At 26.0% G+C, this 19,368-nt stretch overlaps 1 protein-coding gene across 3 annotated transcripts in view; it reads left to right on the plus strand.

Moving 5' to 3' along the window:
• The window catches only part of LOC112597527 (protein phosphatase Slingshot), a 61,976-nt gene that overhangs the window by 22,011 nt on the left and 20,597 nt on the right, over positions 1 to 19,368 (plus strand). For all 3 annotated transcript variants that reach the window (XM_025343607.1, XM_025343605.1, XM_025343606.1), the window contains exon 3: positions 14,639 to 14,906. In XM_025343607.1, the coding sequence (XP_025199392.1) occupies positions 14,639 to 14,906 (268 nt within the window). The remainder of the gene's footprint in view (positions 1 to 14,638; positions 14,907 to 19,368) is intronic.

Here is a 19,368-nt window from a genome sequence, read left to right on the forward strand (position 1 = left end):
TAAAATATAATGTATCATAAAGTATATAATATTTTGTTATCCATATTTTTAATAAGTACTACCGAAAAACACTTGAATGTGTTAATTTCGAAGAATTCATCAATCATTTATTTCATAATTCGTTACCTACCGCAAAGTAATAATAATTTTCCATTCAATAATAATTTATTTTGATATAACATATCTGCTAATAATAACCTTGTTACTCATGCACATTAAACAGATATTAACCTATAATAATGTTAATACAATTTTGTACCTAGTCGTTATTATTTTATATTTCATTATCATATTTTTCTTTTAAATCGGTAGGTATTATCTGTTGTATGATACTCCAAGATGACGGTAACTTATAAACGGTTCGTTTGAAGCGACGTCCTTGGTTGTTCCAAGGTCTAATATCGTTTAGGTCTAAAGAGCAATAGCGAAGGTGATAGAACTGTGAGTACTTGATCAGGACCACTGAATTCAATAAATTGTAATTTATTGTAAAAATGTATCGGTCACTGTGTTTCTATGCGAAAAGACATTATTATATATAAGTATGTTCATCTATTTGTCTATACCTAAAGGTTAGGTATATGTTTATGTATGTGTCATGTATACGAAAATTCACACTTAATACTATATGCTATGGATATATTTGTAATCTAGAATTGTTTGCTGAAATATACTCGTTATGTAATACTTTTACATAGGTAGAAATCCATTTGTTATTATTATTATAATTTTTAATGTTTTCTTACCAAGGATAAAGATGCTCGGGAGCATCCAAAGAAATCTGCAACAGCATTTTTAAATTTTTTATCATAGCCATTATTTAAGTTATATCGATTATAACTCAAAAAGATTTTAAAAACTATTGACTCTTTATATTTTACGAATAACCAATTAAAGTACTAACTCAAATATGTACTTTATTTAAAAAACTTAACACACAATCACGCATTTATAAATTAAAATTAATATACATAATTTTTATCAAGGTAGGTATCAATTTTATTGAATAATCTAATACCTACTATTTATTATTTAATAACTCGATTTTTATATCTATTAAAAAATATAATTTGTTATTATATCACTATATTACATGTTTAAATCGTATTCATTTTAATGATAAAATAGCATTTGTTGTGTAGATTTTCGCCTTGGAACTATATAAATTTTCCAGTTACCAACGTCATTAAATAAGTACTATCGTTAAGTATATGAATTTCATAATCAATTTTTTTTTTTAAATGATAATGCATGTATGTCAGATAGATAATTGACGAGCTTAGGTTAAAAAAGAAGTTATAATCAAACAGTAGAAAATAACCAGTTGTATAAATACGGATTGTACAGTATTCTGATATAGGTAGGTACATCATGTGGATTAAAGACTTCTTAGATAGATTTTAAAGAAGAGAAAATAGAGGTTTTATACTACAGTAGACGCCGCTTATAAGACTCACTTTGGGACCAGCACAAAATGAGTCTTATAACCGAATGAATCTTATAGGCGAAGTGGAAAAAAAAATTAATTACGTATTTATAAATTTTATTTTACTACATATTTTGCTTTGATTTTAATACATTAACACATATTACATATTACATACTTTATTATTGAATAAATTTAATAATCCCGATAAATGTGAAATTTTATCTGATATAAAAATTATTATACGTTATAAGGTACCAACAGAAACTAGAAATAATCAACACGAATATTATTTCATTTTTCAAAACCAATTTATTTCTAAATTATAACCAAAAAAGTTTATTTTTTACTATTTATTTTACGACATTTGAGTCTTATAACCGAAGTGTTGAGTCTTAAAACCGATTTTTTTTTAATGCATTTGGATACGTCCGTTCTAGGCGATTCTGAGTCTAATAAGCGACTGAACCTTTTATCCGTGAATCTTATAAGCGGCGTCTACTGTATAACTTAAATTAAACCTTCATTAGTTTAGAAGAAAATTTTTCTAATTTAATTCATTTTGTCAAATAATTAGTTTTATAAAAATCAATCTTTGCAATTCTTGTATTTTATACTATGTAATATAGTGCGTCTTCTAAGTACCTTGTTATTTATCAGTAGAATAAATCATAACTATGTTTTATTTTCACATATTATAATATTATATTAATTATTAAATAATAAGTTACAATCATTTTAAATTTAAAGGTTTGTTATTGTTAAAAGATTTAAAGAATATTTGTACACGTATAAACTTGTAGTTTATCAAGTTTGATTTAATATTTCAATAATTATAGCAAATTTGTTTTTCATTTTGAAAATTTTGAATGAAAGATTAATCTATACTTAATTTAGTATATTCTTGAATCGCTTACTTTAATAACTAATGAATTTAAAATTAAATAGTACCATTCGCGTGTATTAACTATTAAATCATGTAACTACTATGTGCCTACTTGAATAAACCATTTAAATTACTACACCTACAGGTTTTCTAAGTTCTCTTTTAATTTATTATCGTAGACAAGAAACGTTATCTTGGATTGTATAACCGACAATAATAATTGCTATATTAAAACAGTAGTTGACCTATTCACCATTTTAAATAAATTAATTTTATGATCAATGCCTTTCTTAAATTTATTATTACTACTGTATAATATTTTTTAATTACGAGTAAATAATTTGATTGAAAAAAACTGCTTTGTTTTTATTAAAGTTTATGAAATAAATGTACCTACAATTAAATTTGTATAAAATAAAAGCAATGCCCTCGTTTTGGATTTTTAATAATTATTATTTAACTAACGGATTATTGGTGGTTTTGATCAATTTAGTGGACTAATAAATATTAGTTGTGTAGTTGCAAAGTAATGTTCTATTCCTATGTTTATGTGACAAACATTTTTTTTAGTACTTTTTTACTATATTTTAAAAAGTAATGAGCGCTTTGGGTAAAATGAAAAAATAAATGACAAGTCTGCCCTAGTTTTGATTTGGTTATATTTCCGTCGTTTAGCTACACGTCAATGGGTTGATCAATCGGGTCAAACCTCTATCAATGATTTCTCAATACTACTACCTAATATATAGTTCTATATCGCTATTTTAGATATAAGTAGAAAAGCATTTATTTTTATCATTTTTTGCCGTAATACTAAAAACAGTCACGGTGTATTTCATTCATTTACACGTTGGTTGCGGTGAATCCTGTGGGTTATTTTTTGTGACTGATCGTTTAATGATTACTTTCTATCGGAAAAATACATAGAAATTTCATTTTCTGCGGCTTAAACCCCGTGGTAGCAATTGTTCAACGGAAAATCATTTCGTGTAGTTGTAGGCGTTCGTCGCCAATAAGACTTTCACGTTCCAGGATTGATCAACAACAATAGCCGATGATAATTGGCGAATTTCACTGTATTTTTATTCCCGTTCATACAACTGCATGGTTTCTATCAATAGATATTTTTTGTTTTGCATTTCTCTATCTGTCTTTGTTAAACGCTCGGGATAACCGATTTCCATGGTTGAGCAATTAACGTAGGCAGAATCATTATTCACCAATAAAGTCCTTCCTTCCGCTTTATTATATATGCCTACATTTTATTTTACCAGTCACTTTATTTTATATCAAAGCAGAAAGTCGCATTAGTTTTACCGTTTAAAATAATTGTCAACAAAACAAACGTTTTGTACACTAAATCTAAGTCTATTGACCGATTAACAAAAAGTTTTGAAATTTTAAATAATTTATATTACGTATATACTTCTGTCTAATATTAATTATTTGGTAATTTATTGTTGACAAATTAATCTATCAAGTGATCTTTTATTTTTAAGAAAACTAAATATTTGTAAAGAATAATTAATATTAAAAATAGATTCTAATGATTGGTACAATTTCTGTCTTTAATTTTTATTGAATAACTGTTTTAAAATTACATTATCATAAGTTTACAATAAATCACCAATGCTATATTAGTTATTAGTATGTTTTGATGTTGATTAAGACTTGTTTAATGTACGTGCTCTTTCTCCTTTCATAAAACATGTACTTTACTATTAATTTTGATGTAACTATCACATTTGATTTATGAAATATTTACCGAACGAATAAATATTTAATGAATGTATATCATTAAATTTGTGAGAAATAATTAATTCGTATAACAGTTATAATACTGTAAGTTTAATTTTCTTTAATTTTAGTGTTATATCATCATTGCAATGATATTGTGTAAATTGATTGAATTTATAAAACATATTATATTACGGGGTACAATAATAATTTTACTGAAATATGGTATGTATTTTAAATTTCAAATTAAATTTTAGTAATACCATAATATTTTAAAACGAGATTTCCTACTTTGATAAATAACTGATACGTAATAACACTTGTTGTTATTGATAAACATTTTCAAGATTATGAAAAAAATTTAGATTAATATAAGTATTGTATATAAATTTATCATCATTAGTTCTTTTCAATTTTATTAAAAAAGTAGAATTTTATTTTTATAAATTATTTTTATTATGATAAGGCATAGTATATTTATGTTATACTTAGATTATTTTCTTATGATATTTTCATTGTATATTTTCTAACATGAAACTAATTTAATATTTATTGTAATTCATAGATGTTATTGCATATGGGTATAATTTATGTAAAGCATTGTATTTTTTATTTACAGACATATAGATAAAACTATATATATATATATTAAAACAATATAACTAATAATTATTTAACCATAATAGTTAGAATTATTATGGGTTATTATTTTAAATAATTGACTTAGTATAATAGTAATCCAAAAATTAATTTAAAGAACTATTAGTTTATCTAAAAATAGTTAAGATTCAACAGGTGAATATCTCCACCGTTATTTTACTGTTTTTTGATATTTTATCAAAATCTGTTTAAATATTCAAAAAATAATTTCTGCTATTCTGCAATAGCTTAAAGTATTGTCTGCATTCAATTTTAAATAATATCTAGTAAAAAACTTAATATTTAAAAATATGTAACCGTTAGAATAATGAATTAATATAACACGTGTCAATTTAAAATCCTAATATTCCTCGGCGTTCACGAAATTTCAAAAATATCGCAAATCGTGATCATGTCGTGACTAATATATCCAATTTTTTTCTCTTCATATAATAATATGATGGCGAGAATTTTTACTATGCTTATACTATAGGTACAAATATAGGTATATCGTTAAAATATTTACAAGAATAACTCAAGCGAGATGAACGAAGACGACGATGAGGTCATATTAAAATTTAAAGTGTATCATTTCCTGCTGTTCACAATAACGACATTGCTATAACGTAGTTTTGTTGGTCGTATGAAACCCGTGTGCTGCGACTACCGTTACTACCGAAATAAAGCGATGACATAACGCGTGCGCGCACTCACACATACATATACATCACATATACATGATTTTATATTTTTGTACACCATATACACAAAAGATTCGTTGGTAAATTCGATAATTAGGGAAAACTTCGAGTTGCGCAATATGACCTATTGTATATCCGTCCGGACACCACGCGGTTGACGCCTGCGACAAAAATTTCTCTTTTCTACAGAAGAATACACTGTACTCATTAATATATATCTATTCTGATTGTACCTATTCTATTCTGTGCGTACGTGCAGTGTATTACAGTCTTTATTATCATAGTACTGTCAGAGTTCCTGTTTTTCAATATTATTATTACTATACTTTTTTTTAAATTTATATATTATTTCATATTTTGTGTTTTGTATGTTATTTTTTACTCGATCGTGAAAAAAAAAATATATTTCATACGTGTAGTGTATAATAGAATATTATTTTTATTATTGTTATTTTCTACTGAATTCGTCGTGGTATAATAATAACAGTACCTAGTGCATAATATTTTTTTTTCATTAATAAACCAACTTAAACCCTTTTATCTTGTATACGTTATAAGTTCGCTAAATTTTTCCCTTATTAGTCATAATGTCGTACACCACTACTTTAGGTCTCCCATTCATCAAATCTAATGCTTAGAAAAATAACTTCAATTACCGTCAGTTACGCATAACAATGGCCACCTAAGTTAATTATTATTATGTTCATTGTTTTTATTTCAATCCAAGTACATTGACCTACGTCCATAGTGGCATAGTCCATTTTATACAGTGTGATTCACCAAGTGTCTTCAACCCCATTTTTTCTTTTAATAATTCATTTATTTAAATTTAAATTTTTGGAATTTTTAAATATACTTAAATCTTGAGATTTTTGTACTATATAAAAAGTGTCCTATAACGATACAAACTCCTGTTTTTAAAATGAAAACCTTCTTTAACACTGAAAATTACTCATTGGATAAATTTTGTAAAAAGCTTGGATCTAAATCAAAACTCGAACGAGTCATTTTTCAGTTATTAAGATATTTATACTTAAACTTAAATCCTTAAAAATAATTTTACAAACATATGAAATATATGTAATATAGTTTTTATTTTACTTGGACTATTTTTATAAATTATAAATGTTGATAACTTAATATTAATTACTAAAACTTTTTAATCACAATAATTCCCATATCTTCCAAACTCCCATCACAATAGATCTTAATCAAAATAATTAAATAATTCAAAAATTACTTATTTTAATTTTGATATTGATACGTTAAAATTATCCGCTAAATAATTTATAACGTGTGCTTCTCTACAGAACACTGCTTAAGTACAAACAAAAATTAATAATAATTTTAAAATATGATCTATATATATTTTTAAAAATTCCAAATATCAGATTTTGAATAGTTTTATTCTATTGTTAAAGAAAAAAAAGCGAGCGAATATGCTTGATGAATCACTCTGTATATTATCGTTTTATCGATTTTAATTTATCATTAATTTGAATAAAATAAAAATTAACAATAAAAAAATAGACAAAGTATCATATGAAATTATTAAACTATGTATATGAATATAAAGTTTTATATTTCATTTAAAACAGTCTTTAAAAAGTAATTTCTAAGTATTTTTGAGGGATAAATTATCGTTTATACTTTAATAAAATAATTACATAATTGTCGATAACAATTTTAAATTATAATTATTATCTCTTCTTGCATTAAAATTCAATTTGTTCTTTGGCGGCTTGAACTTTTTTTATACTCAAGAGAAAATACTTAATGTTATATACTTATAATATTGTTACCTTTAATAGATAATTTTATAATAGTAAAGAATCTACAGTATAAATCATTCTTTATTGCATTTTTTAATTTCAAGTTTATTTTAGATCTTATGGTTCAGTGGTTCACAAATATTATTCTAAATGATTTCTATGAATTTACTATATTAATTCAAATATTACCAATGCTATAGAAATAAACTATAATTTCTAATTATGTATTTATAAATGAAATAAAACAATAAAAATATCTAATTTGAGCTTTTTTTTATTAAATATTTTATTTACGACCAATTTATGAATTTGTGTTTTATATAATGATATTATGAAGAATTAAATTTTATTTAAAATTGCTAAATGGTTTCGTTGTCGGTTTTAATTGTTTATTGACTTATAAAAATTTGATGAATTTTTATAATTCTCTGCAATATTTTAAATATTTTCATGAAACAATTTTGATTTTTTCTTGCAAAAGTCTTTATAAATTACTTAATTGCTGAATGTTATATGTTTTTTTCACTTATATCCATAACATAAATTTATAGTTCAGACTTCAGAGCTTGAGTTTTGTTTGAAAATAATATTTATTATTGTACACTGATTAAATCTGTTTAAATAGCTTAAAAATACGTTTATAAGCGGTAGTAATTATCGGAAATCCTCAACAGTATAGTAATATTGTATAAATTATAGAGGTACAGTTGTGCAGAATATTAATAAATAGTTATATGCGTGCGTATAAATGACGTTAAGCTTACAAGTTTTTAATTAATACCCTATTCTAAGCACATTTTAACGTCAATTTTTTTTTTGATATCGTCTGATTAGACTATTTGAAAACTGCATGCACGCGAGAAAGCTGAATAGCCTCAGGGTTGGATAAACAAAGTATATTGTATATATTATACTGTAAAGTAGTAGTATTTGACATCTTAAAACCTTCCGATTGCAATCTTAAGTATATGTCCGTCCTTATATCTGAAACATGTTTAAATTTTATCCTATATATATTATATTATATATGTGTGTGTAATAACGTAATTCTAAAAATATGAAGAATTTAAGAAAATATGCATTATTATTATATGTGTATGAAAAACATCGTCATCGTCCTGAAAATTGCCAACTGCGTTATAACACTATTTTCATACAAATATTTTTTATAATTATTGTGTAAACTTAATATTCCCGAAGGACAATCGTAGCAGTTTTAATACGTGTTCTTTTATGTCAAAAAGAAATCGCGAAAATTAGGATAATAAAAACTAAATAATTGACGTATGATAATTGTTTTTATACACCTTGTATTTGGCATTACTAATTCTTCATGTATTGGAAATCATTGTTAACCGCTTGAGTAAACTAGGGAAATTTAATAAATAAAATACTACGCCGAAATAAGTACTTTTCTTTTTACCGAAAACAATGGCATAATATTATGAGTACCAACAAAAAAATAAAATTTGTTGCTGCAATCGATACATATTAAGATTAAATTACTCAAATCATTATTGGTAATTACTTTTATTCATGCTTTCGCGAGACAGTAAAACATATTTATTTAAATTAATATACTCAAAATTCTTTGTTTAATAAATGCATTACTATTATTTTAACAAAAACTCGAAATATATTGTTTTTTTTTTGTTATGTTATATTATAAAGTACGGTATTATTCAATAATATTTATAAGTGAATTAATAATGTTATCAGGTGGATCGGAATTGGTGATTCCTAAATTTTAAAAACATCAATGATAATAATTATATATTAGATAACTTATTCTTTAGAAACGGTTTTTCATAGTAGCTGTTTAAAACTAGTTTTGACAATATAAAACCATCACTGCCTGTAGGTTTTTGATAATAAAACCCTCATTGTATTAATAGTACTGATTGATGATTAAGAATATATTTAATTTAGACTAATAGGAATAATATTTTTCATCTCTAATAAATATAAATCTGACAAATGCTAAATTATAGTTATTTAACTAAATGTCCTATTATTATAAAAAATAAAAGTTTGTATAATTTTATACTTAACGTACTTTTGTTAATACTTTTTTATACTTTAACCGTTGTACATTTTAAAACAAATCAAATTGTTGATCGGTTATTATTTTATGTACTAATATTCTATTATTTTAGTTGCATTTATGTGAAATTAGGTTTATTTTATGATTATATGAATTGTTGTTTCTAAAATTCAAACCAATATAGTAACATGTACAATGTAGTATTACCATTATCATTTATCAGTAATATGCAAAATTTATATTTAACTTGTATAACTTTAATTTTTCTTATTATTATTAAATTTAATTTGATGATCAAATTTAAAGACCTTGGCCATGATCCAGACGTTCTTACTGAAGACTATTAATTTCAATATATCTTGTTTTTCTTACAACAAAAACTAATTTACGATGAGTTTTAATAAATCTAAAAAAAAACCTACATTAATGCGCCATGTGTATAAAATAAACGTTTCTACTTTTCGTTTGTATTTTTGGTTTTTTCTCACTAAAATGTTATTGAAGTATATGTACTATTAACTGTGCGTTTTTTTAATACTATTAAAATTATTGATAACTTTTATAACTTATAAGTTATAAGGTTTGAATGAAATAACAGATACTACAAGTGTATATATATTGAACTGTATAATTAAAAGGCCTTCGAATTCATTTTAATTAACTTTAGTGTTTTATTGTATTTTTTATAAAGATAATGTTGATGAAATTATATTGCTGTTTTGTCTTCAACATTTTGCAAATTAACAACGCTCAATAAAAATGTGTTTGAACAGATGTTTTGAATTTTTCAAATAATTTATCAGAGTTAAACTTATTTAAACAAGTGTAAATAATTGTCAGGATCCCTTTATTACAAGTTATAAATTGTTATGCATTCGATTTTTTGTGTTTAATCTTTACACGATATAACAATTGTTATTATTTAAATTAATGTTTTTTATTTAAGTATCTAATGTTTATTTTATGTAGTTAGTATCAGTATCTATATAATACTTTTATACTTATCATGTTCAACCAAGCTCTTCAACCTTAACCTATAAAGTAATAATGCCAACACCTTGCGTCAATTAATACAATTGACGTTTTACTATCTTAGATGTCTTGTCCATATTTTTATCCACCTAGATATATTATGTATATAACTGGGCCATTTCCAAAAAATAAAAGTAAAATTGGCAACATTCAAAAGCGTTTATTTCTTGTAAACTTTACCGTAACTTAACCGTTTTTTGTAGTCCAGAAATATTAACTACACATATTCTTATAGGATATGTCAAATATTTTGATTAGGAAAGATAATTCATATAAATATATTAAACGTGTGGCATTTTATTTGGATATAAAATGTTAATGCTCTACTGCAGTCTATTTTGTGGTTCAACTGTTCTTGTTTTTGTTACATAATTCATCTTAAATATAATATATAATTTTAGGTTTCATTATTCGTGCGCATAGCTTATGACTTATGACTAAATTGATATAATTTACAAATACTATTGATAGCAAAACGCGTTCAATAATGTAATGACTAATGATAATGCATTGGTACAATTATCAAAATTAGCATCTGAATATTTCCGTTCAGCTAGAAACTAATGCTGATCGCATTTTTTTCGATTCGGTTGTTTCTGGTATTTATGTAATTTGTATTGTTTTGAACCGCGCGAGCCTATAGCGCGGAAAAAAGTGTGTAATATTATATTCTATGGCTGTTAGAACTGTATATACCTAATATGTAACAAATTGACGTGCATGCATTAATAGTAGCAGTAAAATATTATTCAACAAAGTCATCCGGAATAATATATTAATTTAAGTGTGTATGTCTGTGCGTCTGTGTATCTGTGTCTGTTATAAAGTCCTTCAGTTTTCGATTATGCTTTTTCTTACGCCATTACGCCGCAGCCAGGCATTGCTGTTGGTGTATTATAATATTATATATTTTTATACATAAAATACATTAATACGCATACAACAGCGCAACCGTCGAATCTGCTGTCGTATATTTACACATAATATAATATATACAACCGGTTTACCTATCACTCGGGTGGAAACAAGTTGTGCTGCCGGGTTAAGGCCTCGCTGCAGCAGCCAACGTTTTCTCGCAAATATGCGCCGTGGCATTAATAATAATTATATTACCAATGTAGGAGTATGTGTACGGAATTGGTTCACTTTTCAGATCGTTCCCCGTTATATTGTTTATTGTGATATATATTGTACATTTTTACTCGAACGTAGGTGTATTATGGTATAGATCCTGCGAACAGTATACTAAAAATACAAATAGAAAAAAAAATCGAACATCGTGCCAGCCGATAATATAACACGTCCAACGTTGCGGTGATCGTTTATTAGTTCATTTGGTTTGTACAATTGTACTGAGTGACCTTTTTAATGCCAAATGCCCATTTCCTTATGTATGCGCAAATTATACTTATTTTTTTAAATTTTTTCCAAAAAAAATTTGAAGTCTTAGATTGTTGAACTAGTTGTTTATGAGTTTTGAGAGTAGTTTAAGTTTAAATCTCTGTAGTAGAGCTGATTTGCTCCGTAGTCCTTAGTCACGTCAAAAATAGTTAACAAAAGCCATTTATATGGAAATTAGAAATCTTATATTGGCGTTAAGATAACGACAGCCCATTAATAAGTTAAAATTTCTATTGAAATTTAATTTATATTATACAGTTACCAGTTTCCTTAATCATTTATTCATATGTAATATGTTATATTTATATGGTCAACATAAGTCAAGTAGATAGTTGTTCTAAGTAAACCTAATGGTTACTACTATTATTGATATTAGTAACTATTACTCTATATTATATTATAATTAAATTGCCTACTTACTTATTGTAAAAATTATACGGTAAAAATTTCAAAAATATATTTACAATTTATGTGTATTGTTCATCTTGCTTCACACGCTCGTTTATTATTCGTACTTTCCAGCTGTGTCTATTCAATTTACGATATTTATTCATAGATATTTTCAGTTTTCAAAAACTACAATACAATATATTATAATATTTAAAATATAGGTTTTCAAAAAATGTGTTGAACAAAAAAATTATATTGTAGTGCAGTACGTCGCTCCATAATAATGGATAGAACTCGTTTAAGTTATGAGTGCCACCTGTTGTGTCTATGATGTGTGTACAGTGTATATAATATATCAAGCACAACAAGAAATGCTTGAATACACAACGGGTATTCATGAAAAATATATATTGCATGTATTAAAAGGGGCTTATGTATACAGGAGATTTCCTGAGGGAGTAAAACGATAGGTATACCTAATTATTTATTTTATGAACTAAAGGCATCTGAATTTTTTTGTAAATAACTGCATATGATGAGCCTAACTAGACCGATGTTTTTATTCTGGACGAGATAGCTTGAGATTGTGTTTACTTTCCGTTTTTCTCTCTCTCTATTTTTCATTTTTATTAAAGTTAATGATTTTATGAAAAAATTGTTTTTTAATTGAAAATGTTAAAATTTATTTACTGTAACAAATTTTAAATATTTATATTGATGCATTTATAATTATGAACTGCATATAAAGTAAAAATCTTACTGAATTATTATATTATTGCTATTGGCGCATGTTTACAACTTTATTTTTTCACTATTTAAAATAAATATAGCGTTTATATTAGTATATATATTATAATATATTATATAAGTTTTTACCTAATTATTATTACTTTATAACAATAAAAAATCGTATTTCTTTATCTATTATTAATTCTTTAGCGTGAATAATACAAAATTGGATAAAAATATAATAATTTCAACTAAACTAAAAAATAAAATAAAACTCGAATATGTGTTTCTTAATTTAATTCTAACATTTAATACAGTTACGTCAATTTTGGTTTATAAATTAAAAAGAAAATATATAATAAATATTATATGATCATAAATTATTACAGCGTAGTATGCGTAATTTATTATTTATAACAGTTTAAATGTTTTAAAATAGTAAAAGTCAGGAACGAAAACGATATAATTATAATTTATTTTATAGTTTATTAATTTGTACCATAAAAATTGTGTAAAAAAATAATAGTTATTATATTATAATATAGTTATCGTATAATTATATTAGCAATCATAGTAATATATAAAGGAAATGTAATAATGTATAGTGTATGTATTCGCTCTACACGTGATGCGTAACACGCGCCTGCCACATGAAATAACTATATCTATTAGGTCCTTGTCAGGATAATACCCTATATTATTTTTCTCTGTTACATAGAAAATTACCAAGATTGCATCGCATTTGTATTTTTTGACTATGTAATGTTTACCTATATACCTATATAGCTACCGTTCTCTCGCTTTCTACACGTCGTCACCATTTGCTAATAATCGTCCAACTATATATTATGAGTTATGACATATAAAGTGTTACGCGTTAAATATTTATACATTAAATTTTAATTAAATTATTAATGCTAATAATATTAGGTTTTATAAAGTTAATCGTATGTAATAATTATTGCTCACGCGCATCATCTCCCCTCTCAATCACCACACACACTCAACCGTGAAAAAAACAACCAAAAACATTTGATTTGCCATAACTAAATATCTGCTAATATTATCTTGGTACCATATACGTAATATAGGATTAAGATTTTTTTTAATAATTATTTAAAACTGACATACTTTGTATAGTTTTTGAGGGTTTAGTACAATCAATAAAAACCTTGCCGCTGCAGTAATATCAGCTATAATACATATTATATATTAATATGTGTAACACGATAGGAACTGCACGCATGGCCTGACGACCGACACGATGACGAGGATTCTGTGTGCGGATCGAATTTCTCATATTATGACGATCACTGCAGTTCGTGATTTATACCTAGTGCCTTCGTGTGGTAGGTACCCACATCGACCAGACCACATTATTATCATTATACGTCTGTTACGTAGATAAATAAAAATTGTTTCTTCATCAATCACACACACACACACACACACACACACACACATACACTAACACGCATCCCCCTCGAACAAAAAAAAAAAAAAAAAAAACAAGAACACGAACGATATACCTTCAACTACTGTGCCTACCTATATAGATGATGATGTTGAGTGTATTATTACGGTTTTCTACAGACAACACGTTGTAATTATATTATGTAGCGCGTACCTGTTGACGAGACTCTACTGAAAAGGTACGATCCGTGACGTATACATTTGGACAATAGTAATTTGTACATGGGGTCTACGACGTGCACCGATCATTTCGTTTCTGTAATTATCGAACGAAATATAATATGTTTGATATCATGTACATGTATATGACATGAATTTAATTATGTTACGCATTATAATATGTTTATTATTTGGACGTTATAATATAATAGTCATACCTAATTCATCCGTTTTAACTCTGTCCCGCAGGCTTAGCGAGTGTTATTTCGCCAACAAGGGTTCGGCGGCGGTGCTATGTTCGCTCACGTCACACCAGCAACAGCAACCACAGCAACAGTCGCGCCGTAAAAGACACCACCATCAATCGCAGCACTCGCACAGACATCATTCGCAATCCGCCCCGTCGTCCAGTCGTCTGTCCGCGGGCGAAGACGAGATGCAGACCCGTGCCAATGACATACAGGCACATTTGCAGTCCATGTTCCACATACTCAGGCCCGACGACAGTCTGAACATGGTAAGTTAACGCGGATCCGCGAGTGTTTGAGTATCCATGGATTTTATTCGTAATAATTGTTTCCATGTTTTATTTAAAAAAACCCCAAAGAACGTTAAAATATAATAATACTGACATAATATACTTTACGTGAACAATTTATTTTTCTTGATGTAGATAATGATTATAGTGTTGCTAAATGGTTAATGGCATATATTAAGTAGGCAACGATATCGAATATTTTTTAAATTATAGGTACTTCAAAAAAAGTGTTGGTTATTCTTTTGTTATTAATTCAAAATTGTTTGGAGAATATACAAAAACAATGCTTATAGATGGAAATCCATATCACTCCTGTAATTAAGCCTCTAAAATGCAATATCCTTAATTATAATGCATTGTTATATGTATATTGAATAATAATATAACCATATATTGAAACGCGTCATCCAAAAATCCTGTAGTACTACAACACATAGTGTCGTGTGGATTATATAATTATCCTGTTAGGCAATGCATTCAGTTAAGTATGATAATTCATCCTGCTATATAATTATATTCGACCGAAATCCTTTTACTTCACGACTTTAAACTCGTGTGCAACCTTCACAAGGAGACAGACGATCGTGGCTTATTTTCTTAAACGTGCAAGTTAACGATTTTAAATGCATCCAATGTGTGCCGCTTATATTTTTTACTTCCACAAGTTCAGATTGCTTAATGGTTAGGCGCGAGTGTGAAGTACACATTTTTTATGTTTTATTATTTATTTCTGTATAATATGACGTATCATTTAAATTATTTGATTTCTAATAAAAGATGATCGTTAATATTATTATTATATTATACCTACTATGTTTTAGGTGGTTTGGAAGATCAGCTACTTATTTTATTTTTATTAAAAACTGTAGTTAACAATTACACTACAAACATTTTTCAAAACTGCTTAAAAGCCCTTTTTCAACGTGTTAAATATTTTAAAATGAAAAATATAAATAATTATTTCATTTGTAAATCATAATTTAAATATACATTTTGGTCGTTTTAATATGTATCTACTCTTAAATATATAATGACTAGCAACGATGAGGGTCAACATTTATATACTACTAGATAACATTAATAACAAGTTATCAATCATTTTTTAATATTTTTTTTATTTTTCAAACTACCTTGAATTTATGTATAACGTTTTAGGTTGTTCATTTATAATTTTAACTTAAATCAATATTATAATTTATATAATAGTTACACTGTCCTTGCAAAATGACTTAAAAATACCTGTATTTTATGTCATTTTTCAAAAACATACAAACAAAAATTCATTAAGAAGCTTCTTCGCATTGCAGCTTATCTCATAATATATAAATGATTAGCTAACTGCTGATCATAACAACTGCTTACTAAAAGAAATCATTACTGTAGGGGTCATAATCGTATTATCAAATATCTGCTCAAGGTTATATTCAACTAACTTGTCTGTCCTGGATAATTGGTCGATTTTTCACTGTTTACACATAATTTTATACGTATATTGCGCCCTGTAGGCCAAGGTGATTTCGGTTTTTCATGCAAACGTGTCATTATTATTATTGTTGAAGGTCTAGATAATAATAGTAACCACGATCGATGAAAAACAATGGATTTAATACCACAAAATGATTGTTAAAGCCTAAAGTTCAAATTAGCAAACTCGTAAATCGTGGATAATCGACTTTTAGGCTAAAACTAGTTTGTGGATGACGTTATATGTCTTACTCGAAGAAAGTTTAAGGTCACTTATTTTTAAGACGTTAGGTGACTGCGATCATCGCGTTTTACGAACGTAACGCCCACTCATCTGATAATATCAGTGATGACATAAAGCTCTTTGATTTTTATAGTTGATAGCTAAAAAATTTAATGTATGAAACATTTGAAGGGTGTGCCCACGTAGATTTCTAATGGGGCACAATCGATACCTCTCAAACAGATATAATAGTGGGGTTGACACATTATACTAAACAATCGAATTCACTTTCACGGATTCAAGGCCGTGGTTGTTTTAAAAACAAATAAAAATATTACTATGTTATTACTGATTATAATCAGAAATTTAGTGATCGAATTTAAATATATTAAATTTAAATACATTTGTTGTATATTTTAGAATTAGTGAAAAGTTTAAATTGTCTTAAAAAACTGACTAATTGACTATTGACTAGATTTGTAATATGTACATGGATATAAAATGTCATACGACCCAATATTTTATGTAAAAACATGGTGAAACAGTGATCATGTTTAGAAAATCTAATATTGTGTTTTTATAACATTATATCTATTCTATTGTTTAATTATTCGATAAAATGAGATCTAAATTTATAGTCATTGCCTAGTTACTAGCGTATAATGTGATTCATTTATTAAGGACAAAAACACTAATACTAATATTATACTGTGTAAAATCATAAAACAATATTGACCTTCATTTTCATTAGTTTTTTCTATGGCTTAAAAAACCTATATACCAATCATTATACAACCTGAGCCCAAATTTTCATATTTTAAGAATGTTTTAACCTCTATACAGTCATAATTATTACAAACTAAGATTATTATTTGGAAATTCAAAATATTTTACAAATTAAGATCTAGAAATATGTAATATTGAATATAGTGATATAATTTTAAAAAAATAAATAATTATGCACTCTGTGTAAAATTATAACAATCTGAAAACATACATAGAAGAAGGTCAATAGGGTCAATACTCAATTGCGCGAAATTATCATGTAAATGTAATATCAAGTGTAATAATGATATGTAATTAATAATTATAATGTGTAATAGTGTAATACGTGTATAAAATAAATATAATTTAATGTTTCAAAATCTATGTTAGTTGAATTTGTTCTAATCTGTTAAAATAATTATTGTATTAATTGCATTTGTCCATTATATTTTTATAGTTGCATTTAAATTTAATTTTATGTATCACGTATAATATTATTGCTCTAATTTATTTTACGTTTATATAAGTATAATCCGTTTATTACAATAATAATAATTGATAATCATCAATGGCGTAACCAGGATTTATTCAAGAGGGGGGGGGGTCGGTCCAAAATTTTTTATTTATCTACTGTTTTTCTGTTCTTTTTCTTAAATAACACATACATTTTATTGCTTGATAAACAAAATTATATTATTTAATATACATATTTTTTAATTTTTTAATTTATATTTACAATGTATGTAAATTAATTATTATTATTATGCCAGTTAAATTATGGTATAATCATTAATCTTAATATTGATTTTATCTATACATCAAATTCAACATGTAATCAACAAAATACCAAATCTAATGATCAATCTAATCAATAAAATTTGATAAAAATTTCAGAGTAACTTTAATAAATAAAAATAAATACTATGACATAAGTCTAGGGGGAGGGAGAGAGTCCGGACCCGGAGTACACCCCCTGGATTCGCCACTGATAAGCATTGTGTTTTAAAAAATTGAACATATACCGATAGACATAGACAATATTTAGTTTCTAAACCTATAAAAACGTGATTTAAAACTAATAAAAATGTATAAAATATTGCTGTTCAAGAGATGGTATAATTGTGGGACATAGATGTATTATTTTTGACGAACGCTATTTACTTGTCAATTTAAAAATATCTCGTTAATGATGTTATAATGGCCTAGTCACCCAAGTATATATACGTATATCAGAATAGCGTGCATGTTGATCCGAAGGGAAAATTAAAGACTTATCGACGACCGATTTCGCTTGGCTAATTGTGCGTTTTCACTTCTTAACACCAATAGCCTCGAGGTATTCGCCAGGACATGTTATTTATTGTTCGTCACTATTTGCATCCAATGTAATATTATATTTCATACACCTATGAATTATAATGTTAATACACATAATATGATGTTGATAACCTAAACCGGTAGATGTTTAGAAAGATATTTTTTCATGTCAACTATAAAAGTTGAAACTCACTTGCTCGCTCATTTATTCATCGTTAAGTCCATTTGACACATCATACTTATCTAACAAAAATATAAATTTTATTTATGTGCGCACCAAATTTTGCTGTTATAAAAATTCTTAAAGGGTTATCATTGTAAAAAATAATTTCTTAGTATAGATGTATCAAATATAGAATTCAAAAAAGTATTTTTATATAATCTATATTCTCTAATAATTTGTTTTTTAAATTAAATTTAATGTTTTCTTAGATATTAATTAGCTATTATTCTATAAATAATTATACGCGTGCAGAAATAATGTATCTTAAAAAGTTTATAAAACCTAATATTACAAATATTATTTATATTATTTAATTTAGTATTTTTGGACGTTATTTGGCGCTTATATTTGTTTTAATTAACTGTTATTTTTTAAATAATTGTCCTCTAAGACATTGTATTCCAATAAAATTGTATTGAATATATTTAATAATCATAACATAATGTTGA

The sequence above is a fragment of the Melanaphis sacchari genome, unplaced genomic scaffold (genome assembly GCF_002803265.2).
Source record: "Melanaphis sacchari strain LSU unplaced genomic scaffold, SCAv2.0 Contig42_pilon_pilon, whole genome shotgun sequence".
Classification (NCBI taxonomy): Eukaryota; Metazoa; Arthropoda; class Insecta; order Hemiptera; family Aphididae; genus Melanaphis; species Melanaphis sacchari.